We start from the raw sequence: 26415 nt of genomic DNA, 5'->3' as shown, positions 1-26415 counted from the left end.
TTCAAAGCTCCGGAAAGTGTTTTCTGCTTCCCTCCGCTTTAGCGTGCTTTCCCGCCCAGCCACGTCGCTTGTACTGCCGGGTGAGAAAGTTAGCATCTTTCGCACCACCGTGGGCGGGGCGTAGCTCCCAGGGAACTCCCAGCGTTCACCCAGGGTGCGTGCTCCCCTCCCTGTTTCCTGCGTTCCCGCCAGATTTTTAAGTTTCATTTCTCGCTCTGACTGCTGGCTTCTCCTCCCTCGGCCTTTTCGCGAAGCCGAGTCTCCCGGATTTCGGGGAGCAGAGAGCGCCAGCCATGGATCACCGGGGCGGAAAGGCCACGAGGACAGCTTCAAAGGCCGCGACCGCTACCTCCAAGATTTCGGCTCAGGGAGTGAAGGGTCTCCGGGAGGAACCTAGCGAATCTCCGTCCGCCCCTGGGGCTACCCGACCCAACTCACGGAAGTGCGGCGCCGTCGGGGCAGCGGGATCCCTGCAGAGGAGGAGCATCCCCGGCTCCCCGGAGAGACCCCAGGTACGCGCGCGGGGTGCCCGCGCCAAAAAGGCGCTTCTGGACGCTGAGGACGCGGTGGAGGGGCAGGCGGTTTCGGCGGCGAAGCTGGAGCCTCCGGCGGCGGGGCCGCCCCTTTCCAGGGTTAGTTCTCGCCGCAGGGGCAGCGCGCGCGCCGCTGGGGAGCAGAGACCCCCGCCAGAGCCCACGGAGGTTCCCAGCCCTGGCCCGCTAGTTTCAGCTTCGGGGGCGGCGCCCGGCGGCTGGAATCCCCGGGCGGTGCTAGACAAATTGAGGCTGAGGCGCCAGGAAATCTCATTGGCGGCTGAGACTGTGAACAAGGTTGTGGACCACCTGCTGCGGGGCTTGAAGAGCTGTGATTCCGAATTCAAAGACGTCGGGCTGCTGCGCACCGGAAGCTACTACGAGCATGTGAAGGTGAGCCGCCCAGCGCCTCCCCTCCGGTTCCCGTGGCTAGCTGGGCCCATTTTTCCTCGTCCCTCTCCCCAGCCTGTCGGATAGTCCCAACTCCCACGTTCCCTCACTTCCCTTCGAAAGTAACTCAGCCTCTTGTTCTCTTGTGGCCTGTGACATAGTTGTACCCCAAAAGGGGAACACTTGCTCGTTTCTCCATCTATACATCCCACGAATATACAGCTAGCTTGGTTGCCAGCTCTTGTCAAGACCCTGCTGTTGGGGGAATTCAAATATATGGATTCATTTCATGCAAGCAGCTTGAGTTTCTGTAACGGTGCTATACTTGGTGTTCCCTAGTCAAATTCTGAGTTGGGTAATTAGGAGTGGTCTGTGAAAAATTCCACAAAATCAGTATATCTAAGAACATTTTTCCTATGGGAAAAACTGCATAGGAAAAACATCTTCCAGCTGCTCCCAGCTCCCTCTCTCCCCAATTTCTTATACAGATGTAATGGGAAGCTCACAGTGAGTGATGCTCCTTATTTTTTATTTATTTATTTTTTTAAATGCTCATTCAGTTATTAGACAGAGTGTGAGCAGGGGAGGGGCAGAGAGAGGGAGACGCTGAATCCGAAGCAGGCTTCATGAAGGCTCTGAGCTGTCAGCACAGAGCCGGATGCGGAGCTCAAACTCACAAACTGTGAGATCATGACCTGAGCTGAAGTCCGAGGCTTAACCGACTGAGCCACCCAGGCACCCCGTTGAGTGATGTTCTTTAAAAATTAAGAGAAAATCTATAGATACTAAAAAAGCGTACTCCCTAAGTACACATCCAATGTGATTGTTTTTAGGTATGTATTCCACATCCCATTTGTGTGTGGCTGAATTATCTTCATTCCAGTATGAATTGAAGATTTAGGAACAGGTTCCTGACTGGAGTTTGTTTCCTGACCGGTGACAGATTTCTAGTTGTGTTTTGGCTTAAGCTGTCAGATTTTTCAGGGCTGGACCGTGCACCTCTGTTAGATCTGTATAAGATCTTAGGAGTAGCATGAACAGAAACAGAGGCTGAGAATATTTCCTTATTAGGTAATTGTAATTTATTTTAGAGTTACGTATTGGCTTTATTCAGTTAACTGCTCTCCAGAAGTAGATGATTATTAAACTCTAGATTTAGGATTTAGGATTATAAACTCTTAAGATAGCAAGCCAAATATTATGCATCTTTGTGTCTCTAAGCCTTAACACATAGCAAGCATTCAAGCAAATGAATAATGAATGTGCTCAAGAAGAAAAGATGGATGGTCTCTCTTAACACCTCTGCCTTCTCAGGGTAGCAGATTCAGATTTCATTCCCATGATAAGCATTTAACCTGATAGCTTTCAGTGAAATTAAACCTTTCATATATTTTTTGTTTTGACTGCCACCTAGATTTTAAACTCCATTGTCACAGAACGTTTTACATAAATTGTATCTTAAACAGCTGTTCATTTCATTGGTGTGGACTCAGTGATGTTTTTGTTTATTGTCAGAAAGACAGTGTATGTATCAGTCTTTGAATCTTAAACTCTTTTAGCACTGAAGACTTTATAATTCCATCTAAAAGTTTTTTGAAAGCCAAGTGAGCAAAACTTTCATTAGATTGTCTTAAGTATGATTCTGAGAGAGAGAGAGAGAGAGAGAGAGAGAGCAAGCGTGTGTGCGCAAGAGAGAGAGAGCAGGGAGAAACAGAGAATCCCAAGCAGGCTCTGCACGGTCAGCCTGGAGCTGGTCTCAGGGCTTGAACTCCAGAACCATGAGGTCATCACCTGAGCCAAAATCAAGAGTCAGTCGCTTAACGGGCTGAGCCACCCAGGTGGCCCATTAAGTGTAATTCTTATTGCATAAGTATCCATCTGTTCAATTATACGGATGGGATAATAAGACTTAAAAAGAGTGATTATTTTTAGAGAACGTGCACGCATGGGGGAGGAGCAGAGAGAGAGGGAGACAGGATCTGAAGCAGGCTATGTATGCATTGACACCAGAGAGCCTGATGTGGAGCTCGAACCCATGAATTGTGAGAACATGACCTGAGCTGCAGTTGGATGTTTGACTGAACCACCCAGGCAAAATAAGATGTTTAAAGAACAGTTTCCAATCAGGGGTGCCTGGGTGGCTCAGTCGGTTAAGCGTCCAACTTCGGCTCAGGTCATGATCTCGCGGTCCGTGAGTTCAAGCCCCGCGTTGGGCTCTGTGCTGACAGCTCAGAGCCTGGAGCCTGTTTCAGATTCTGTGTCTCCCTCTCTCTCTCTGACCCTCCCCCGTTCATGCTCTGTCTCTCTCTGTCTCAAAAATAAATAAACGTTAAATTTTTTTTTTTTTTAAAAGAACAGTTTCCAATCAGAGCCAGTCTCCTTTTTTTTTTTTTTTTAAGTAAGCGCTATAACCCCATGGGGCTTAAACTCAGGACCCTGAGATCAAGAGTCCAACACCCGGGGGCGCCTGGGTGGCGCAGTCGGTTAAGCGTCCGACTTCAGCCAGGTCACGATCTCGCGGTCCGTGAGTTCGAGCCCTGCGTCAGGCTCTGGGCTGATGGCTCGGAGCCTGGAGCCTGTTTCCGATTCTGTGTCTCCCTCTCTCTCTGCCCCTCCCCCGTTCATGCTCTGTCTCTCTCTGTCCCCAAAAAAATAAAAAAACTTAAAAAAAAAAAAAAAAGAGTCCAACACCCAACCAACTGAGCCACCCAGGTGCCCCAATTTTTTTTTTTTTTAAGTTTTATTTAAGTAATCCCTACACCCAGCATGGGGCTTGAAGTTATAACCTCAGATCAAGAGTCATATGCTCTTATGACTGAGCCAGCCAGGTGCCCTGTCTTTTTATTTTTTTATTTAAAAAATTTTTTAAATTCTTTTTGATGTTTATTTCTTAGAAAGAGGGAGAGTGCGTGAGCACAAGTGGGGAGGGGCAGAGAGAGAGGGGGACATAGAATCCAAAGCAGGCTCCAGGCTCTGAGGTGTCAGCACAGAGCCTGATGTGGGGCTCGAACCCACAAACTGTGAGATCATGACCTGAGCCGAAGTCGGCCGCTTAACCGACTGAGCCACCCACGTGCCCTGCCCCTCCTTTTTATTTTTTTATTTTTTTTTTTAATTTTTTTTTCAACGTTTTTTATTTATTTTTGGGACAGAGAGAGACAGAGCATGAACAGGGGAGGTGCAGAGAGAGAGGGAGACAAAGAATCGGAAACAGGCTCCAGGCTCCGAGCCATCAGCCCAGAGCCTGATGCGGGGCTCGAACTCACGGACCGCGAGATCGTGACCTGGCTGAAGTCGGAGGCTTAACCGACTGCGCCACCCAGGCGCCCCTGCCCCTCCTTTTTAAAATCATGCACTGATGGAAGAAATGGAATGAAGTTTGTTTTATCTAAAACATGTATTGATTTTTAAAAACTGATTATAATATATATATATATTCATTGTAGAGTTGATTCAGTGCCTGGCTCTAGCAGTTAATCCTCTAGCAGGCTCCCATGGCTAGTCCCACCTACATACCACTTTTCTCAGCCTTTTCCATATTCACCCCTCTTCCATGTTGATGTCCTTGGGAAATTAGGAAAAGGATAAAGAAGAGCAATATTACTCACGTTTATTTTATTCACTGTTATCATTTTGGTATATTTTCTTCTGTTATGCATACACTTGGATTTCAAAATTGGATTCCAAACTCTTTCTAATTGTTAAAAGGATAGATACAAAATATACCTCTCAGTAATTTATTTACTTGGTTCCATATTGACACATTTTTATTCATATATTTTACTGTAATATTGTCAAGTTCTAGATGAAATTTGGAAGATTTCTTGTAGAAATTCTCTAATTGCCATTCTATAATATTTTCTTTGCCTCTTTGCATTTTACTAATCATATAGTTTGGGCTGAGTGAAAGGTTATATAGAAATCAAGTAATTGTAGTGGTTTTAGCCAGTGGTACATTAACCAGTAAAGAAATAAACTTCAACCGCATGCAACAACATGAATGAATCTTACAAACATAATGTTGAACAAGAAAAGAGGAAATAAAGGAATACATAGAGCCCATGTAACAAAGCAGGAAAAAGAAAAGATGCTTAAGATCAGAAAAGGAGTAATAAAACCTACTTATGCAGATGACTTTATTGAATTTTTGTACAAACTATTAGAAATACTGTTGATCCTTGAACGACACAGCGGCTAGGGGCACCAATCCTTCCCCACCCATGCAGTTAAAAATCTGCATATAACTTTTGAGTCCCCAAAAACTTAACTACTAAGAGTCTACTGTGGACTGGAAGCCTTTTTGATGAACAGTATGAATAATACATACTTCGTATGTTACACGTATTATATACTGTATTTTACAATAAAGTAAGGAAAGAAATGTTAAGAAAGTCATGAGGAAGACACAATTCATTTACAATACTGTACTATTTTTAAAAAAAGCAACAAAAACATGTATAAGTGGACCTACCCAGTTCAAATCTGTGTTACTCAACTGTTATCAGTGAATTTATCAGGGTTACTGGATACAAAGTCAGTAAACAGAAATCAAAGTACTTCAATATTCTAACAACAACAAAAGTGCAAATGAAATGTAAAAATACCATTTAAATAGCATCAAGAACATCAAATATTTTAGGAATAACTTGCTAAAGATGATAAAAATTTCAAAACATTACTGAGTAAATTTGAAAACGGAGTAAATAAATGGAAATCTATATCATGTTCAGTTTTCCTCAAGTTGATCTGCATAGATTCAATGCAGTTCAGTCAAAATCCCATCAATTTTTTTGTTTAAATTGACAAGCTAATTATACAATTTATGTGGAAATGCAAAGGACCTAGAATAGCCAAGACAGTTGTTCTAAAGGAGAAAATGTTGGAGGATTTCCCTACCAAGGAGCAAGACTTACTATAAAACTACCCTAATTAAGCAGTTATTATTGGTGCAATGATAGATAAATAGGCCAGTTGAGTAGAAAGTCCAGAAACAGACCTGCATATATAATTCAATTCAATACAAAATATATGCAGTAGTGTAATTCAGTGGGAGAAAGGATGACTTTTTTCAGTAATCAGTATTGGGTCAATTGTATATACTTGACACCCATCTACTACACATGATACACAAAAATTAATTCAAGATGTATAATAGGGCACCCGGGTGGCTCAGTCAGTTAAGCATCCTACTTTGGCTCAGGTCATGATCTCACTGTTTGTGAGTTCGAGCCCTGCATTGGGCTCTGTGCTGACAGCTCAGAGCCTGCAGCCTGCGTCAGATTCTGTGTTTCCTTTGTCTACCCGTCTGCTGCTCATTCTCTCTGTATCTCTCTCTCCCTCTCCCTCTCTCTCTCTCTCTCTCTCTCTCTCTCTCAAAAATGAAGAAACATTAAAAAACAATTTTAAAGATATATAATAAACCTAAAGATGAAAGGCAAAACAACAAAGTTTCTAGAAAAAACATTGAAGAATGTCTTCATAATAATAGGATGTACAAATATTTCTTAAACAGATACTCTCTGTACAAAAACAGATACTTAAGCATATACTCTCAATATGTACATATGACAAAGGACTAGTACAAATCAGTAAGAAAAAGATAGACAAACCAATTTAAAATTGAGCAAAAGACTTGACTAGATGCTTTAGTATATAATCCAAATAGCAACAAACACAAAAGATGTTCAACATCATTAATCATCAGGAAAATGTAAATTAAAACCATGGTGTGATTCTACTACACATGTATCCACTAGAATGGCTAAAATTTTTAGACTTGACAATTCCATCTTGGAGAAGATGTGGAGCAACTGAAACTCCCTTACCTTGATAAAGGGAGGATACATTGGTACAACCCTTTTAGAAAATTGACACTTTCTCCTAAAGTTAAAGACATGCTTATCCTGTGGTCCAGCAGTTCTGCTAGGCATATACACAATAGAAATGAGTGCTCATGTTCACCAAAAGGCATATATAAGAATGCTCAGAACAGCTTTGTAATAGTTAAAAACTGGAAATGACCCAAATACTCACAACAGAATAAGTAAGTGTATTGTGATAAACTGCATTAGTTCAATGGAATGTTTCATAAGATGAAAAAGAACAAACTACCAATACATGTAACAAGTAAATCTCATAAACATGTTAAGTGAAACAAGTCACATGTAATAGAGTACATTTTATATGATTCAGTTTATATGGTGTTTCCAAACAGGTGAACTTCATCTATGTTGTTAGAATAGTAGCTACTCTTGGTGGAGGGTTTCTGAGAGTGAATGGGAATAAGAGAACCTTCTGTGCTCTGTGGATGAGAACAGGGTAGTGCCCACAAAGTTCACAGTTCCTTTTGGGATTCAGCCATTTTTCTTGAATAAAGCCTCCCTGGATTGTTGCAAGCCTTTGGTTAATTTACAGACCTGAAAAATTGAATTGACCATTTCTGCCCATGTTCTTGTTGCTTTTATGGAAGAGTGGATTTTCAGAGGCTCTTAATTCATTCCCACTGATGTCACTTCCAAGTGTTTGACCCTCATATTATACCCTAGTCAGCTTAGGCTGCCATAACAAAAATACTTTAAACTGAGTGGCTTAAACAACACAAATTTCTTAGAGTTCTAGAGGCTGGAAGTCCAAGATCAGAGTGCTAGCATGGTTAGGTTTTGGTGGGGACTCTTCCTGGCTTACAGACAGCCACCTTCTCCCTGGGTCCTCATTCTGTTCCTTATGTGTGGGCAGTGAGAAAGGGATCTCCCTCCTTCTCCTCCTCTTCCTCCTCCTCTGAAGGCCATCAATCCTATTAGATTAGAACCCTACCCTCATGATCTCATTTAACCTTAATTAACTCCTAAAAGCCCTGTCTCCAAGTACAGTCACATTTGGGGCTAGAGCTTCAGTATATTAATTTTGGGAGGACACAATTTGGTATACGGGACAGTATATCTCAATTTGGACTAGCCACGTTTCACATGGTCACTAGACATATAGGTACCTTCTTGAACAGTACAGTTCAATAGCTGTACTTGAAGCATGCTCCTGACTAATGAAAGATTTGTGGCTTTTTAAATTTTATTTATTTATTTTTTAAATGTGTATTTATTTTGGGAGAGAGAGAGAATACGCACATGTGTGCACATGGGAGGGGCAGAGAGAAAGGGAGAGAGAGAGTATCCCAAGCAGGCTCCGAGCTGTTAGTAAAGAGCCCAACATGGGGCTCAATCCCACAAACCATGAGATCATGACCTGAGATGAAATCAAGAGCCTGACGCTTAACCAACTGAGCCACCCAGTATCCCCCTGTGGCTTTTTAAATATTTTATTTTATTTTATTTTATTTTATTTTATTTTATTTTATTTTATTTTAGAGAGAGAACATGAGTCAGGGAGAGGGGCAGAGGGAGAAAGAGAATCTTAACTTGGGGCTCAATCCCATGACCCTGGGATCATGACCTGAGCTGAAATCAACAGTCAGATGCTCAGCCAACTGAGCCACCCACATGTCCCTTTGTGGCATTTTTAATATAAGAAAAATGATCATTTATTATAATTGCTGATTCATTTATTATTGTGAGGATGAAAAAGATTCTTTGATGCTCCTAAAATGCTGTGGTTAAAGACACTATGAGTTGGAACTAACACTCACTTGGGTGACCAGAAACTATAACGAGAAGGCCTTTGCTCAACTAGCCAGCACATGGCTACACACGTTTTTTTAGACCACTGTGACAAGAGGGTGGCTGGAGTGTGTGTCTTGTCACATAAAAAATAGCACTTAAAGGCTTTTAATTTTATTAATCTGTAAATTCAGAAAAAAACTGGTACAGATTTTTAAAGCTTGCATGATATCATTTAAAATTATTCTAAATTATAAAAATAATGCATACTCTTGGTTTTATTTTTTTACTTTTTTAAAATTTTTTCTTAACGTTCATTTATTTTTGAGACAGAGAGAGACAGAGCATGAACAGGGGAGGGGCAGAGAGAGAGGGAGACACAGAATCTGAAACAGGCTCCAGGCTCTGAGCTGTCAGCACAGAGCCCGACGCAGGGCTCAAACTCACAGACCTGAGCCCAAACTCACAGATCATGACCTGAGCCGAAGTCGTACACTTAACCCACCGAGCCACCCAGGCACCCCGCATACTTTTGGTTTTAAAAAAAGGGTATGGAACCTACCAACCAAAGCAACAATGCTCTCTTCGCTCCACCAGTCCCACTCCCAGAGGGTATAAATATTAGGGATCTTGCTTTTCAGAGTGGGGGTTTTAAGCAGAAATTTCAAGAAAAAAATTGTGTTGCTTGGAAAATATTCACAAGCGAGTATTTTTTACTATTTCTTAGATTTCTGCTCCTAATGAATTTGATATTATGTTCAAACTGGAGGTCTCCAGAATTCAGCTAGAAGAGTATCGCAACAGTGGTGCATATTACTTTGTGAAGTTCAAAAGAAATCCTAAAGGAAATCCTCTGAGTCCGTTTTTAGAAGGGGAAATATTATCAGCTTCTAAGATGCTGTTGAAGTTTAGGAAAATCATTAAGAAAGAAATTGAAAACATTGAAGGTAAGAATTTTGACTTTTGATTCTTTTTTGAAAACTTTATTTATTTATTTTGAGAGGGGGAGAGAAAGAGACAGAGAGGATGCTCATGTGTGTGCTCAGGGGAGGGACAGAGAGAAAGAGAGAGAATACCAGGCTTCAAGTTGTCAGTATGGAGCCTGACTCAGGGCTTGATCTCAAGAACTGTGAGATCATGACCTGAGCTGAAACCAAGAGTTGGACGCTCAACTGACTGAGCCACCCAGGTGCTCCTTGGCTTTTGATTCTTAAACGTCTAATTATACCTACTAATTGCCAATGTACACTCCTCTCATGATCTTTTTTTTCTCCCCACATCAGAGAGGTAAAGTGCCTACTTCATAACAGGGCTTGAGTGAGGCACATGTCTGTCACACAGCAGCTTGGACGCCCAGTCATCACACTAATGAACTACAAAAGGATCCTTTCCTGATCTTTCTTAACCTCCTTGTTGACCACTTCTTCTTAGAAACAACTCTTTGCTCTTGATTTTAGTTACTACATTTTCTTGGTGTTCTTCCTAAAGGTTGATTTGTTCAGTTTGGTTTTCATTGGATATTCACTGAATGGCTGCCTGTGCCACTGGTTACATGTGATTGCATGAAATCCCCTCTTGAAGCTTGTAAACACAAATTACATTAAGTGCTCTAAAGGGAATGAACTGGGAGAAGTAGTAGCAACTGGGATGGAGTAAGACCCCAAGGCTGAAGAGAGCTTGGCAAGTTAAAGGAACAAAAAGAGGCCTATGTGGACAAGGGGAAGAGTGACATGAAATGCAGTTGAAGAGGTGGCCAGGGACCATACTGCAAGGACTTGTAGATCCTGGAAATGAATTCAGATTGATACCATGTTCATTGAAGTTTTAATTAGGGAGTGATGATTTGCTTTGTATTTTTAAAAGTTTACTCTGACTTCTCTGGAGAAGATATTATAAAAAGGCAAATAAAAAAAAAGGAAAGAAAAAGGAAGACATTGAAGTAATTCAGGTGAAAGATAGTGGTGGCTTCGATGGAGGTGGGAATGGAGAGAAGCAGACACATCCAAGCTGTAGCAATGCTTACTTCTGGATTAAGTGTAGGGGGTTCAAGAGGATTGAATTAAAGAAGGCCTCCAGGTTTCTGATTGAGCACCTGTGTGAATTGATTGTGCCCTTTTCTAATGGGAAGGACTGAGGAGGAATGTATTTTAGGGTATGGATTAGGAGTTTTTGGCTTTGGAGATTTTAAGTTAGAGATTCCTGTGATACGTTGAAGTGAGTGTATCAAGTTTGTAATTGGATATGGGTTTGAAGTTCAGAGGATATGTTTGGGCTATATGTAAACACATAAATGGCATTGGCAGTGGATGAGACCACATAGGCAGAGAGCATTGATTAATTTATTCATGAATCAGTATTCATTGATCATCGAATGTGCCAGGTGTTCTAGGTGTTTGGGATATAGTAATGAACAAATAAATGAAGATCCTCACCCTTCTGTACCTTAGTTATGTAGGGACAGACATATAATTCATAACAAATGGAAAACATAATTATCTTCACTACTAGAAAGTAGTAAGTCCTGTGGTGAAAAGTGTTGGCAATAGGATGGGGGAGGGGGAGTTGCAGTGTTAAGCAGAGTGGCAAGAAGAGGATCCCATTAGAGGTTGAGAAGAGAAGGAGCAAAAGGAGACTAAGTGCAGAATGAGTGGTCAGTGTGTAGAGTGCTACTGACATTCGGAAAACCACTGGATTTAGTCTTCAGTTTTGTGGGAGTTGGTAACTTGGACTTAGCAGTTTCACTGGGGTGTGTGTAGGCATATCTTTACAAAGTTTCAGCTGTAAAGGACATAGAAAGGTGAGTAAGCATGGGGAAGAGGTAGGTTGGGGTCAAGAGAGGCATATTTTAGAATGAGAGATACTGGAATCCTTTGTATAAAGACAGGAATGATCCAGTAGGGAGGGGGCACCCACTGATGGAGGAGAGAGGGAACAGTTGAAAAAACACGGTGGTTAAGAAGGTAAGAAAGAAGGAATCCAGACACCATGTGCAGGGGTAGCCTTTGAAAGGGGGGGTGTACGCTTCCTCAGTAGTAATAGGAGGGTAGAAGGATATAATGGGTAAAATGTGGGTAAAATGTGGGTAGTTTTACAGATTTAGTGATAGCAAAATGAGGGCATTCTCCAGGATTTTCTCCTTGGTCCTCTTTCTTCTCTCTCATTATGGTCCCTTCCAGAAGTCTTATCTGGGAGTAGTCTCTAACTATTGCTTGTATACCTCCCAATCCCAAAGCCAGTATCTCTCATCTAGAGATACTGAATTTCTGACCACCAAAGCCACCGGCCCAGTAGCCATCTCCTGTTGGGTATTCTCCAAACACCTAGAGCTCATTGTGTCTAAAATGAAATACATCTCAGCCCAATCTTTCTTCCTTTTGATTATTCCATATTGAAGAATCAAATCGACATCATTCATTTCTCAGGCCAAAATCCTGGGATGGCATTCCGGACTTCTACCTTCTTCCTTACAGATTTAGTCCATCTACTAGTTCTGTTGATTTGAACCTCTTTAATTCCTCTCACTTCTGCTACTTGTGTCTTTAAAAAAAATAATACAATCTCTATATACTGTTGATTTTTGAACAACAGGACAGTTAGGGGCACCACCCCACATAGTCGAAAATCTGTGTATAATACACATATATAATCTATGTATAACTTAACAAAAAATACACATAATGATCTCCTATGTATAATCTGTGTATAATACACATATAATAATCTATGTATAACTTAACAAAAAATACACATAATGATCTGTGTATAAGTTAACAAAATTTATCTACCAAGAGCTTACTGTTGATTGGAAGCCCTACTAATAACATAAACAGTTGATTAGCACACATTTTGTATATGTATCATATACTATGTTCTTTAAAGTAAGCTAGAGAAAAGAAAATGTTAAAGAAAATCAAAGGGGATTGCTGCATCTAAATAAAAAAGTTTCTGCATGGTAAAGGAAACAATCAACAGAACTAAAAGGCAACCTACAGAATGGGAGAAGATAGTTACAAATGACATATCTGAGAAAGGGTTAGTATCCAAAATGTATAAAGTAATAATCCAATTAAAAAATGGGCAGAAGACATGAACAGACATTTCTCCTAAGAAGACATGCAGATGGCCAACAGACACATGAAAAGATGCTCATTATCACTTACCATCAGGGACATGCAAATCAAAACTACAATGAGGTATCACTTCACCTATCAGAATGGCTAAAATCAAAAACACAAGAAACAACGGTTGTTGGTGAGGATGTGGAGAAAAAGGAACTCTTGTGTACTGTTGATGGGAATGCAAACTGATGCAGCCACTCTGGAATAGTAGAGAGGTTCCTCAAAAAGTTAAAAATAGAACTACCATATACTCCAGCAATTGCAATACTGGGTATTTACTCAATACAAAAACACTAATTCAAAGGGATACATGCGCCCTTATGTTTATAGCAACATTATTTATATTAGCCAAGATATGGAAGCAGCCCAAGTGTCCATTGATTGATGAATGGATAAAGAAGATGTAAAAAAAAAAAAAAAAGATGTATTATATATACACAATGGAATATTATTCAGCCATAAAAAATGAAATCTTGCCATTTGCGATGACATGATGGAGCTACAGAGTATTATGCTGAGTGAAATAAGTCAGTCAGAGAAAGACAAATACAATATGATTTCACTCATGTGTAATTTAAGAAATAAAACAAAGGAGCAGAGTGACACAACACAGAGTACTAATCACTATACAATCATGGCCAAGGAGCAAAGTGACAAAAAGAGAAAGGCAGACCAAGAAACAGACTTTTTTTTTCTGTTTTAAAAATATTTATTTATTGAGAGAGACAGCACGCACATGAGGGAGAAAGAAAGGGAGAAAGAATCCCAAGGAGGCTCCACACTCAGGATAGAGCAGGATGCGGGGCTCAATCCCATGACCATGAGATCATGACCTGAGCCAAAATCAAGAGTTGAATGCCTAACGGACTGAGCCACCCAGGCGCCCCGCAAGAAACAGACTCTTAACTATAGAGAACAAATTAACAGTTACCAGAAGGGAGGTGAGTGGGGGGATGGGTTAAATAGGTGATGGGGTTAAGGAGTGCACTTCTTGTGATGCGCACTGGATGTGGTAAGGAAGTGTTGAATCACTATAGTGTATATATGAAACTAATATTAGACTATATGTTAACTAACTGGAATTTAAAAACTTAAAGAAAAAAAGAAAATCATAAGGAAGAAAAAATACATTTGCAGTGCTATACTGTATTTACTAAAAAAAAATGCATAGAAGTGGACCTGCACAGTTCAGACCTGTGTTGTTCAAAAGTCAACTGTATTTAAGGTGTACAACATGATGTAATACACATATACATGGTGAAATGATTTCAGCAGTCATGCCAATTAACTTATCTTCTCACATAGTTGCCTTTTCTGTGTGTGGTGAGAGTACCTGAAATCTACTTTCTTAGCTCATTTCTAGTAAACAGTGTAGTAAGTAGTGTTAACGATGGTCATCATGATGTACTTTAGATCTCTGTACATACTTGCCCTACATAACTGTAACTCTGTACCCTTTGACTAACATCTCCCCATTTCCCCCCACTCTCTAACTCCTGGTAACCCCCTGGTAACCACCATCCTACCCTCTGCTTCTATGTATTCTACTTTTTTAGATTCCACATATAAGTGAGGTCATACAGTACTTGCCTTTCTGTGTCTGGCTTATTTGACCTTGTGTAATGCCCTCCAAGTTCATCCATGTTGTCACAAATGGCAAGATACTCTTTGCTAAGGCTGAATGATACTCCATGGTATGTATGTTCCACAATTTCTATATCCATTCATCCATCCATGGATACCTAAGTTGTTCCATGTCTTGGCTGTTGTGAATAATGCTGTAGTAACATGGATCACTCCCTGTGTCTTCATGCCTACTGCTTCTGTGATGCTGCAGGCATACAACTTCTGTGTTGGACTGTTGCTGTGGTCTTCTCGATTGCCTGTCTCCTCCCTGCCATTCATCTGGTCTCTTCTCTAGGCTTCCCTCCAAAATGCCATCCATAAATTTAAGTGAAAAGTTAATCACAGCACTCCCAAAGCCCACAGTCTTCATGGGCTCCTCATCATTTATACCAGACAGAATCTTGACAATGCTTCCCCATGGTAGGTATTGATAAATATTGGTGAAATGAGGAAAACACTTTGCTTTGTGGGGTCAGTTTCGCTTTAGAACTAATTTGCACCTTACACTTAGCACTTTATAGATCTCCAATTACAGATATATTATCTTCCCTATATTTTCAAAGAAAACTGGATTGATAAATGCTATCTTCCCTTTTATGTGTTTAAACAGATGTCGTTGTCCAGAGGAAGAAGAGAGGGAGTCCTGCTGTAACACTTCTTATTAGAAAACCTAAAGAAATATCTGTGGATATAACCCTGGCTTTGGAGTTAAACACCAGCTGGCCTGCTAGCACCAAGAATGGCCTGCCCGTCAAGGACTGGCTTGGAACAAAAGTTAGAAGCAGTCTAAGACAGCAGCCATTTTACCTGGTCCCCAAGCATGCAAAGGAAGGAAATGGTTTTCAAGGTATCTTGAATATGAAGGTTAACTTAAAAACATATAAAAGAGTTGTCTGTGTTTTTTTTCTTTTTTCTTTTTTTTTTTCTTTTCTTTTTTTCTTTTTTTTTTTTTTTTACGTAAGCTCTATGCCCAGTTCATGGGGCTTGAACTTCCTACCCCATGATCAAGAGTCACATGCTCTAATGACTGAGCCAGCCAGGCGACCCAAGGGCTGTTAATGTTATATACTAGGGCAGTGTAACTGGTGCGGTTGGCATTTCAAGAGCCATAAGGCTAAATAGACTACAAGGTGAGAGTTTGGTGAGAAAGGGAATTGAAAAGGGCATAGTTGTAGTAGTAATATCAAATACTTGGTTTTAAAATATCATCTCACCCACATTTCAAGTTTATTTTTAGTTTGTTTTCAATAGAGAAAGGCAGTACTGGCCTTGGAGTCAGACTGCCCTGGATCTGAATCCTGAGGCTTCTTCTCTTACTAGGTGTGTGATCTTGGGCTAGTTAACCAAGTCTCTCAAAGCTACTTGAAAGTTTATGGGGCACCTGGGTGGCTCAGTCAGTTGAGCGTCCAACTTCGGCTTAGGTCATGATCTTGCCGTTCGTGAGTTTGAGCCCCGCGTCGGGCTCTGTGCTGACAGCTCAGAGCCTGGAGCCCGCTTTGGATTCTGCGTCTCCCTCTCTCTCTGCCCCTTCCCTGCTCATGCTCTGTCTCTCAAAAAGGAATAAATGTTAAAAAAAAAAAAATGTAAAAAAAAAAGCTACTTGAAAATTTCTGGGAAGAGAAAAAATGAGACACTTTATGTAAAATCACAGTTCATAGGACACCTGGGTGGCTCAGTTGGTTGAGTGTCCGACCTTGGCTCAGGTCATGATCTCACGGTTCTTTTTGTGAGTTCAGGCTCCACATGGGCTTGCTTCACTAAAGTCAGAGCTTGCTTTGGATCCTCTATCCCCCTTTCTCTACCCCTCCCCCGTTTATTTATTTAATAAATAAATATTAAAAAATAAAATCCCTAGTTCAGCACAAGGCAGTTATATATTATTAATTTATCAGAGTCTAGACTCTCATTCCCAGCCATACTTCTTTTCTTCTGTCTTCTTCCCCTTCCACTGCTCCTCATGCAGCTAGCAGACCTTTGCATCCTCAGCTACAGTTGGTCTTCTCACCTGTGTACTCTGGCCTCACGGGTAAGAACAGGTTTTCAGATGGTGCTCTTGGGTAGCATTCAGGTTCTGAGTTAGTCTACAGCTAAAACATTCAAGGCTGAGTTAGTCTACCTAAAATCAGGTTAGCTGATTATTTTATTTTTGTCTTATAAATTAAGAACTTTTGGTACCTAGTGCACCTGGATTCCAGGGATATGGAAAAGATCATGAAATGTATGAACCACGTTACAAATTAGTATTCTGAACAAATCTTGGAATTCATTGATCATGCTTAGTTTGATGGCTTATGTTTTGTGGACTCATGATAACTTTTTATATTGCGCATATATAGGAGTCGTTTTCTGCAAGAAAGGTTGTTTTGTAAGAGGATATTACATATATCATTATTCATAATTTTGTAAAAGGAACATAGCTTTCTGTAAAGAGGGGTTCCACCCCTGGATAATTTCTAGAATAGCTGCCCAAGAAACCCTCACTGTATGTGATACAGAAATCTTAACAGGACCCATACCACCCTCTTAGTGGTCTGCTACCGACTGCCGTGGGCAAGACTGGGAGACAAATCAAATTAGGGATGAGAGAGTCCTTCAGTGGTCCTGTGGGTAGTTCGTCACATCCTTGCATTGAGATGAAAGTGGATGCTTGTGATGGTTGCTCAGCTGACCTTTGCTCTCCATTACCTTGGCTGTTTTCCTCCTATCATTGCAGATTATCTGTGTTCAGGCAAGTATGCCCCTCAACCCCCATCTCTATCTGAAAGACTGAACAGAGGGGCATGTCAGCAGTGAAAATACTCATGCTAGATTGCAGACATGTATATCACCTATTTTAGTTTTTCTCTTTCCAAACATTTTACTTTAAATGTTCTGGTCTTATAAGCTATATTTTTAAAAATATGATTTGTTTGGTTTTTACTTACAAATTTTTAAGAATTTTAAAAATCTTTCCACCTGTTTCAAAATAATACCAGCATTGTTATCAAGAGTATAATTGAAAAAAAAACACTTTAAGATTTTTTGTAGTTCTTTTGTTCTTAAGATAAAAGGACAGTCAAAATACCAAGCTTAAATCCACTTGAAAGAATTTCTCCAGGTGGTTAAGCTACCCAACTCAAAATAGTTAGGTTTGTTTGTTTCATTATGGTTTTAAATTTTACATGCTAGATTTTCAATTTTGATTTAATTTTGTCTCATAAATGTATAAGGCATTCACATGGTTCCAAAGTCAAAGCTACAGAAAAAGGAATTTCTAGAGGACCACAGCTTCCATTCATGTTTGCTCTACACTGTTCTCTCCTTCCCTGACTGGAAACCCTCTTTATTGTTTTTCGTTTCATCGTGTAAGTAAATATATACTTTTATCTTTTTTTTTTTTTAAGCATTTATGTATTTTTTGAGAAACAGAGTATGAGCGGTAGAAGGGCAGAAAGAGAGGGAGTCACAGATTCGGAAGCAAGCTCCAGGCTCTGATCAGCACAGAGCCCGATGAGGGGCTCGAACTCTTGAAACGCAAGATCATGACCTGAGCCGAAGTCGGATGCTTAACCAACTGAGCCATCCAGACACCCCATATACCTTTATCTTTTAAGATAAAAAGTACACCTCCCTTTTTTCAGTTAGTGAGATATTTTGAAGATAGAGTTTTGGCTTTATATAAAGGTAGCACTCATTTCTTTTCTCAGTCTGTTTTTACAGCTGATCAAGGAGTAAATCCATATATAAATCTGCTGGACATTGCCAGATCACCCCCATAGGGACTGCACAATTTGCATTCCCACAGCCATGTATGAGAGTACCTATTTCACTCTCAGCCTTAGCAACCAAACTCCTTAAACTTTGGAATTTTCGCGAATAATTCAAAAAATAAGAAGTGAAATCTCAATGTAGTTTCAAAAATAAACTTTTAACTTTCAAATAGTTTTAGATTTGCAGGAAAATTGAAAAGATAGTAGAGTTCCTATATACTCCATACCTGTTTCCTTATCTTTAACATCTTACATCAATATGCTACATTGTCATAATTAATGAACAAATATCGATTGTTAACTAAAGCCCATACTTAATTCTGATATTCTTAGTTTTTCCCTAATCTCCCTTTTCCTGTTCCAGGATCCTGTGCAGGGTACCACATTACATTTAGTCATCATGTCATCTTAGGCTCCTCTTAACTGTAACAGTTTCTCAGTCTTTCCTTATTTTTGGTGCCCTTGATAGTTTTGAGGAGCACCAGTCAGGTCTTTTGTAGAATGTCCCTCATTGATAGGTGTCTGATGTCTTCTTGTGATTAAACTGGAGTTCTGGGTTTTGGGCGGAAGACAACAGAGGTAATGCCATTCTCATCATATCCTATCAAAGGCACATGCCACGAACATGACTTAGCATGGTTGTCGTTGAACCAGGCTGAGATAAGCCATTTGTCAGGTTTCTCCACTGTTACTCTTTTTCCCCTTTTTCATACTGTTCTATTTGGAAGTCACTGTGCACAATTCACACATAAGAATTGGGGAGTTGGGGTGCCTGGGTGGCTCAGTAAGTAAGCATCTGACTTCAGCTCAAATCATGATCTCATGGTTCGAGGGTTCAAGCCCTACATCAGGCTCTGCGCTGATAGTCTGACCCTGCTTTGGATTCTCTGTATCTCTCTCTGTCTGCCCCTCCCCCCGTCTTCCTCCCACCAAAAATAAATAAACATTAAAAAAAAGAATGGCAGAGTTATGCTCCACCTTTTTAGAGCACAGTATTTACATAAATTATTTGGAATTCTTCCTCCTGGGAGATTTGTCTCCTTTTCCCCATTTATTTATTTGCTTAAGCAGTCATATTAGTAAGCACTCATGGGTATTTTTTTTTTTTTATGTTGAGCTATAATCCAGTACCACTTAATTTTATTGTCTAAATTGTTTCAGCTTTTGCCTTTGAGAGCTCTTCCAGTTGATTGCTGTATCCCTTGACATACTCCCCCGTAGTTGGGGGTGGAGTTTGTTTTATTTTGTTTTTAGTACTAACTCACTTTCTGGTAACTACAAGAGGCTCCAGGCTCATCTTGTGTATTTCCTGCTTCAGTCCTAGAATCAGCCATTTCTCCAAGTAGCCCTGGATCCTTTTATTGGGAAATGTACTAGAAACCAAGATCGGGGCGCTATGCGTGCTCTGCTACCAGGGTGTCATCACTCTCAGCTAAAAGAGCAAGGAAATATATATACATATAGTGACCCCAGTGTATACAGATATCTATAAACATTTCTATGTGTAACCGCCTGTATTTATATTATCAACTGGAATACAGAGCTTATGTACAGTTTCTATTGCCTTCAGTCTCAGAGACAACATTTCCAAAGTAACTTTCTTTGCTTCCACCCCCCTCCTTCAGGGAGGTTTTTTTGTTTCTACACCAGCCCCCTTCAAGGAGGTTGTTTCATACATTTGTAATATAGTTAGAGTCCCTTCTGCTGGTCTGCATTATTTCCTGGGCTTACTTGATCTCTTAAATGACTTTTTAAAGTTGTCATACTTCAAGGTTCACTGTGCTATAGAGTTGTTCTGATTTTGACAAATGCATTGTATCATGTATCTACCTTTACATAATAGCTTCACTGCCTTAAAGAGCCCCCCATGCCTCATTTATTCAACCCTCTGGCAACCACTGATCTGTTTACTATCTCTATAGATTTGCCTTTTCCAGAATGGTATAAGTGGATTTCATAAATGGATTTATACAGTAATGAGCACCCCTAGCCCAGTGCCTTTTCCATATATTTATTGTCTATATATTGTGTAGCTATTACTAAAGTCTTTATTCTGTCCAATTAAAACCTCTGTCCTTGTGCTATACCATAGTATCATACATAATGTAGCTTTAGAAATCTTGATATCTGGTAGAGCAAACTCTCCCACTTTGTCCTTCTTCAAGAGTATTTTAGATATTCTTGAGCCTTTGTGTTTTCATTAAAATTTTGGTATCCTCTTGTCAAGTTCCACAAAAACATTTTTTTTGGAATTTTGATTGAGGGTACATTGAATCTATAGATAAATTTGGGGAGACTTGATATATTTATAATAATGAGTCTTCCAATCCATGTACAGCGTGCACATCTCTATTTATTTAGATTTCCTCTAATACTTCTCAGTGAAGTTTTAGAATTTCCTTTTTTTTTAATCTATTTATTTATTTATTTTTAAATTTACCTCCAAGTTAGTTAGAATGGTGCAACAATGATTTCAGGGGTAGATTCCTTGATGCCCCTTACCCATTTAGCCCATCCTCCCTCCCACAACCCCTCTAATAATCTTCTGTTTGTTCTCTGTATTTAAGAGTCTCTTATGTTTTGTCCCCCTCCCTGTTTTTATATTTCTGCTTCCCTTCCCTATGTTCAACTGTTTTGTCTCTTAAAGTCCTCATGATTGAAGTCCTATATTTCTCTTTCTCTGACTTACTAATTTCACTTAGTATAATACTCTCTAGTTCCATCCATGTAGTTGCAAATGGCAAGATTTCACTCTTTTTGATTGCTGAGTAATACTCATTGTGTATATGTGTGTGTATATATATATATATATATATATATATATATATATATATATACACACCCATCTTCTTTATCCATTCATCCATTGATGGACATTTGGGCTCTTTCCATACTTTGGCTATTGTTGATAGTGCTGCTATAAACGTGGGGATGCATGTGCCCCTCCACAACAGCATACCAGTATCCCTTGGATAAATACCTAGTAGGGCAATTGCTAGGTCATAGGGTAGTTCTATTTTTAAGTTTTTGAGGAACCTCCATACTGTTTTCCAGAGTGGCTGCACCAGCTTGCATTCCCACCAACAATGCAAAAGAGATCCTCTTTTCCACATCCTCGCCAACATCTGTTGTTGCCTGGGTTGTTAATGTTAGCCATTCTGACAGGTGTGAGGTGGTATCTCATTGTGGTTTTGATTTGTATTTCCCTGATGATGAGTGATGTTGAACATTTATTATGGGTCAGTTGGCCATCTGGATGTCTTCTTTGGAGAAGTGTCTATTCATGTCTTTTGCCCATTTCTTCATTGGATTATTTGTTTTTTGGGTGTTGAATTTGATAAGTTCTTTATAGATTTTGGATACTAACCCTTTATCTGACATGCCATTTGCAAATATCATCTCCCATTCTGTCGGTTGACTTTTAGTTTTGCTGATTGTTTCCTTCACTGTGCAGCAGCTTTATATTTTGATGAGGTCCCAATAGTTCATTTTTGCTTTTGTTTCCCTTGCCTCTGGAGACATGTTGAATAAGAAGTTGCTGTGGCCAACGTCAAAGAGGTTTTTGCCTGCTTTCTCCTTGAGGATTTTAATGGCTTCCTGTCTTACATTTAGGTCTTTCATCCATTTTGAGTTTATTTTTGTGTGTGGTGTAAGAAAGTGGTCCAGGTTCCTTCTTCTGCATGTCGCTGTCCAGTTTTCCCAGCACCGGTTGCTGAAAAGACTGTCTTTATTCCATTGGATATTCTTTCCTGCTTTGCCAGAGATTAGCTGGCCATACGTTTGTGGGTCCATTTCTGGGTTCTCTATTCTGTTCCATTGATCTCAGTGTTATTGTGCCAAAGTTTTAAAGTTTTCTATTTAAGTTTTGTATATATTTTGTTAGATTTACTCATAGGAAGTTGTAACTTTTTATTATGAAAAGTTTGAAACCAATAGAAAAGTAGACTGAAGAACATACACGTACCTGTCACCCAGCTTCTTTTGTATTTTCTATGTATACAATTTTATCATCTTTCAATAATAATAGCTTTATTTCTCCCTTTCCAGTGCTATGTCCCTGTTTTTCCTTCCCTCACTGTGCTTGTTAGGATAGCCAGTGCAGAAATGAGGATAACCAACATCCTGTCTTCCTAATTTCAAAGGAAAAACCTCAACTTTTTGCCTTATATTATCATAGCTAGGTTTTTAAAAATCTACATTTGCTGAGAGATGTTTTTTGTTTAAATTATATATATTAAATTTTATTAGCTGCATTTTCTGCTTCTATTGAGATGACCATATGTTTTTCCTTTATTCTGTTAATGAGACAGTATATTGATTAATTTTTAAATTACAAACCAATCATATATTTCTGGTATAAAAACAACTAGATAATAGGATAGTCAGGCGAATGTAAAAGAGATGGCCATGGTAAAACTCTAGAAGTGGGGGGGGGGTGGGGAATCATTTTATTCTTATATAAACTCTCCCAAGGAGTAGAAAAAAAGGAAATGTTCCCTAGCTCATTTTACACGAATACCAAAACTTGCAAGGATGGTATAAAAAAATAAACAAAAATTTTGAATCAGTTGATTCAGATTATTTTTGAAACAAAATATTAAACTGAATTTAGCAATATATAAAAGGTAATACATTCATCTTATCATGCTAACTATATTATGCTCCTGATGCTCCCCTCCATTTTTCCTATTTCAACCCATTATTTGCTTCAGATCACTTGTTTTAATATGTAATTACATTATGTGTTCATTTCTTTTGGTCTGTCTCCCTTTAGAAATCTTCCAGAGTGATATTTTAATGAAATAATTTCAGTATTGTGTTGTTTATATATGGATGCTTTTGATAAAGTACTTTTTTTTTTTTTTTTTTTTTGGAAATTAAGAAGAAACGTGGCGGCTATCTTTCTCTCACATTGAAAAGGACATTTTGAAAAATCACGGACAATCTAAAACATGCTGTGAAATTAATGGGATGAAGTGTTGCAGGTAACTTCATTATTTTGTTAAATGGCAAATTACCAATGGAATGTTTAATTCTTTGTTGATTTCATAGCTCCAGTCTGAAGATGATCATTGTTGAGTTGAGTCCTGGGGGCAGCACATGGCTGGATCGACCCTGGAGTATTATCTAGAGTGTGAGCATGAAACCAGGGAAGCCAGATCCAAGGGACCAAGGAAATAGTGTTAGAAGGCAAGGCCAGGGAGCATAGTAAGTCCTGAACCTGGATCAGATAGTTGTATGAAGTAGGACAGAGTGAGAGGATATGAACACTCGCCATGGCTAGCCACGACAATTGGATGTGTCTGAGTCGTCTGGTTGCTTTAAGGTAATGAGCATTAATGTCACATAATGGGAGGAGACTAAAAGATTACTCTTATTGGATACTGGTGCCTGCTTTGAGATGGTTTGTTCGTGGTGAAGGCCAGGGACTGATTAGCTCTGCTTGGAACAACACTAAGAAGTAATTATTTTTCGTGTTAACATATGCACTGTAAAGAGCTGAGATTGAAAAGAGTTTTCAAACTCATCATTCGAGTTTCTAAAGTTGTCTAGTAGAAGGGTCACAAAAGTTAAAAGGTCAAAACAAGAATGCCCCACATGCAGGCACGGGAGATTAAGGCTTCATATGTAGGCTTTGAAACAGGCATTAAGGAAAATATATTTCCTGGGGCGCCTGGGTGGCTCAATTGATGAAGCATCTAACTTCAGCTCAGGTCATGATCTCACGGTTCGTGGGTTCAAGCCCCACATTGGTCTCTGTGCTGACAGCTTAGAGCCTGAAGTCCGCTTTGGATTCTATCTGTGTGTGTGTGTGTGCGCGTGCGTGTGTGTGCGCGCCCCTCCCCTGCTCTATCTCTCTCAAAAAAAAAAACAAAAACCATAAAAAATTTTAAGTTAAAAAACGAAAAATATCTTTTTTATTTTTTAAGTTTAAAAAATTGTTTCAAGTTTATTTATTTTGAGAGAGAGAGTGGGGGAGTGGCACAGAGAGGGAGAGAGAGAATCCCAGGCAGGCATCACACCATCCACATGGAGCCCAACGTGGGGTTCAAACCCACAAATACAAGATCATGATCTGTGCCAAAATCACGAGTTGGGTGCTTAACCAACTGACCCACTCACCCAGGGACCCCCTCTCCTTTTAAAGTTTTACTTAAGTAATTTCTATACCCATGTGGGGCTTGAACTCATGATCCAAAGATTAAGAACTGTACCCTCCTCCCAGCTAGCCAGCCAGGCACCCCCCAAAAAATATATTTTTTTTTTAATTTTCTTTTTTTAGCATTTATTTATTTTTTGAGAGGCAGAGAGAGACAGTATGAATGGGGAAAGGACAGAGAGAGAGGGAGACACAGAATCCGAAGCAGGCTCCAGGTTCTGAGCTGTCAGCACAGAGCCTGACGTGGGGCTCGAACTCACAGTGAAATCATGACCTGAGCCGAAGTCATACACTCAACAGACTGAGCCACCCAGGTGCCCCTATATTTCTAATAAGCCTAAATAGTTTTATAAACATTAAATTTTGTTAACTACGAAATAACTACGAAAATCATTTATTTATTTTATTATCTTTTTAAGTAGGCTATATGCCCAACATGAGGCTTGAACTCATGACCCTGAGATCAAGAGTCACATGTTCTACAGACTGAGCCAGTCATCTGCCCCCATTTTGTAAAAATTAAAATGAGATTTTTCTAGGTACTAAATGACTACATGAATAAATATCTCCCAGTTTCGTATAGTTGAATCTATCCTGATAGAATAAAATATTTAAGCTAAAAATAAGAGGGGAGAATAAAATGTGTTTGAAACTTGAAAGCATATATTTGAAAACAGGTTCTAGAATGGCCCTATAATTACATATCTTTATTTTTAATTTTTTATATATTATAATGTCTGTATTGTTTATTGTATCTTTTTTTTTTTTGTATCTTTTTTTTAATGTTTACGTATTTTAGAGAGCAAGCAGGGGAGGGGCAGAGAGAGAGGGAGAGGATCCAAAGCAGGCTCTGTGCTGACAGCAGAGAGCTTGACGTGGGGCTTGAACTCACAAACTGTGAGATCATGACTTGAGCAGAGTTGGACACTTAAACCAGCTGAGCCATCCACACGCCCCTGTTTATTGTATCTTTGTATTTTTTTCCTGTTACATGCCTAAAGCTTTTTGTGGAATGAAGCAGGTTGTCAATAAATAAAAATAAGTGGTTTTCTTTTTTATTCAACAGGAAAGATTGTCTAAAACTAATGAAATATCTTTTAGAACAATTGAAAATAAAGTTTGAAAACCGAAAGGAACTGGATAAGTTCTCCTCTTACCATGTGAAAACTGCCTTCTTTCATGTATGTACCCAGGAGTCACAAGACAGTCACTGGCACACTAGAGACCTGGAGCTCTGTTTTGATAACTGTGTGGCATACTTTCTTCAGTGCCTCAAGATAGAACATCTTGAGCATTATTTTATTCCTGGATTCAATCTATTCTCTCGGGACCAAATTGACAAAATAAGTAAAGAATTTCTATCAAAGGAAATTGAATATGAGAGAAACAATGGATTTCCAGTTTTTCATAAACTTTGAAATTATATTTTTAAAAAGAATCAAGAATTAGAGTGACTTTATAATATTGCAGTGTTTGAAATTTGTCACATTAATGATTAACTAAAATGAATGTAAATCATTTAACTCTTTTGTCTTAATGAACTATAATCAGTATAAACAGATTGATTATCCTAGGAAAGAGGTTAGTCAAGGAATAAAGAAGCAAAAGGAGTATTTACAATATAAAAGCTTTACTAGACTGGAATGAAAAGGACAAAATACTTATCACCTGAATTAAATTCATCAAGCACTTAGTAAACACCACTTCTCACCTAGCACAAATGTAGAAATTTGCAAGAGACGTTAGAAATGATCATTGCCTCCATAAAAATGGCAGACTTTGTTCAATGCTCAAACATATTTGGAAGCAATGTCTTGTCACATATGCCAGAATCAGTAAGAAGGAAATGAAAAGTCTACATCATCTCTACATGTCTCAGGAAATCCATGTCATAGCAAAATATAGAATAATGCACATGGATAAATATAAAACATACAACTTACTTTTATTATATTTAGTAACACTTTTATATATATTTCTGAAAAGGCAATACATGCATATGGTACAACATTCAAAGAAACAGGTACTTCCATACCTGCTATTTCCAAATGTTACCCTTTCTCCTCTGTGCTCAGGCAGCATTCAACTTAGAAGCAGCTGCTGTTTGTTAACTTTTTCCCATTCATACATTTTGCACATTTTCTTATTGGCTATTTTACTGTTTTCTCATTTTTTGTAGTTCTTTATATATTTTGGATACTTACGCTTTGTTGGTTGTCTGTGTAACAA

At 39.3% G+C, this 26415-nt stretch overlaps 1 protein-coding gene and 1 non-coding gene across 2 annotated transcripts; one reads left to right on the top strand and one right to left on the bottom strand.

The window, feature by feature from the left end:
* The first annotated feature begins 225 nt into the window (after positions 1–225).
* On the top strand, positions 226–26415 carry CGAS (cyclic GMP-AMP synthase). Its single transcript, XM_007090111.3, has 5 exons — positions 226–926; positions 9261–9480; positions 14888–15124; positions 22909–23011; positions 25253–26415. Exons 1-5 carry the CDS (start codon positions 294–296, stop codon positions 25602–25604), a joined length of 1545 nt encoding a protein of 514 aa, XP_007090173.2. The 5' UTR covers positions 226–293; the 3' UTR covers positions 25605–26415.
* LOC122238969 lies at positions 9811–9918 on the bottom strand. Its single transcript, XR_006218104.1, has one exon. It is a non-coding gene; the product is annotated as a small nucleolar RNA U13 (small nucleolar RNA).

The sequence above is a fragment of the Panthera tigris genome, chromosome B2 (assembly GCF_018350195.1).
Source record: "Panthera tigris isolate Pti1 chromosome B2, P.tigris_Pti1_mat1.1, whole genome shotgun sequence".
Classification (NCBI taxonomy): domain Eukaryota; kingdom Metazoa; phylum Chordata; class Mammalia; order Carnivora; family Felidae; genus Panthera; species Panthera tigris.
Note: the sequence above shows the minus strand (reverse complement) of the source record. Positions and strands in the feature narration are given on the sequence as shown.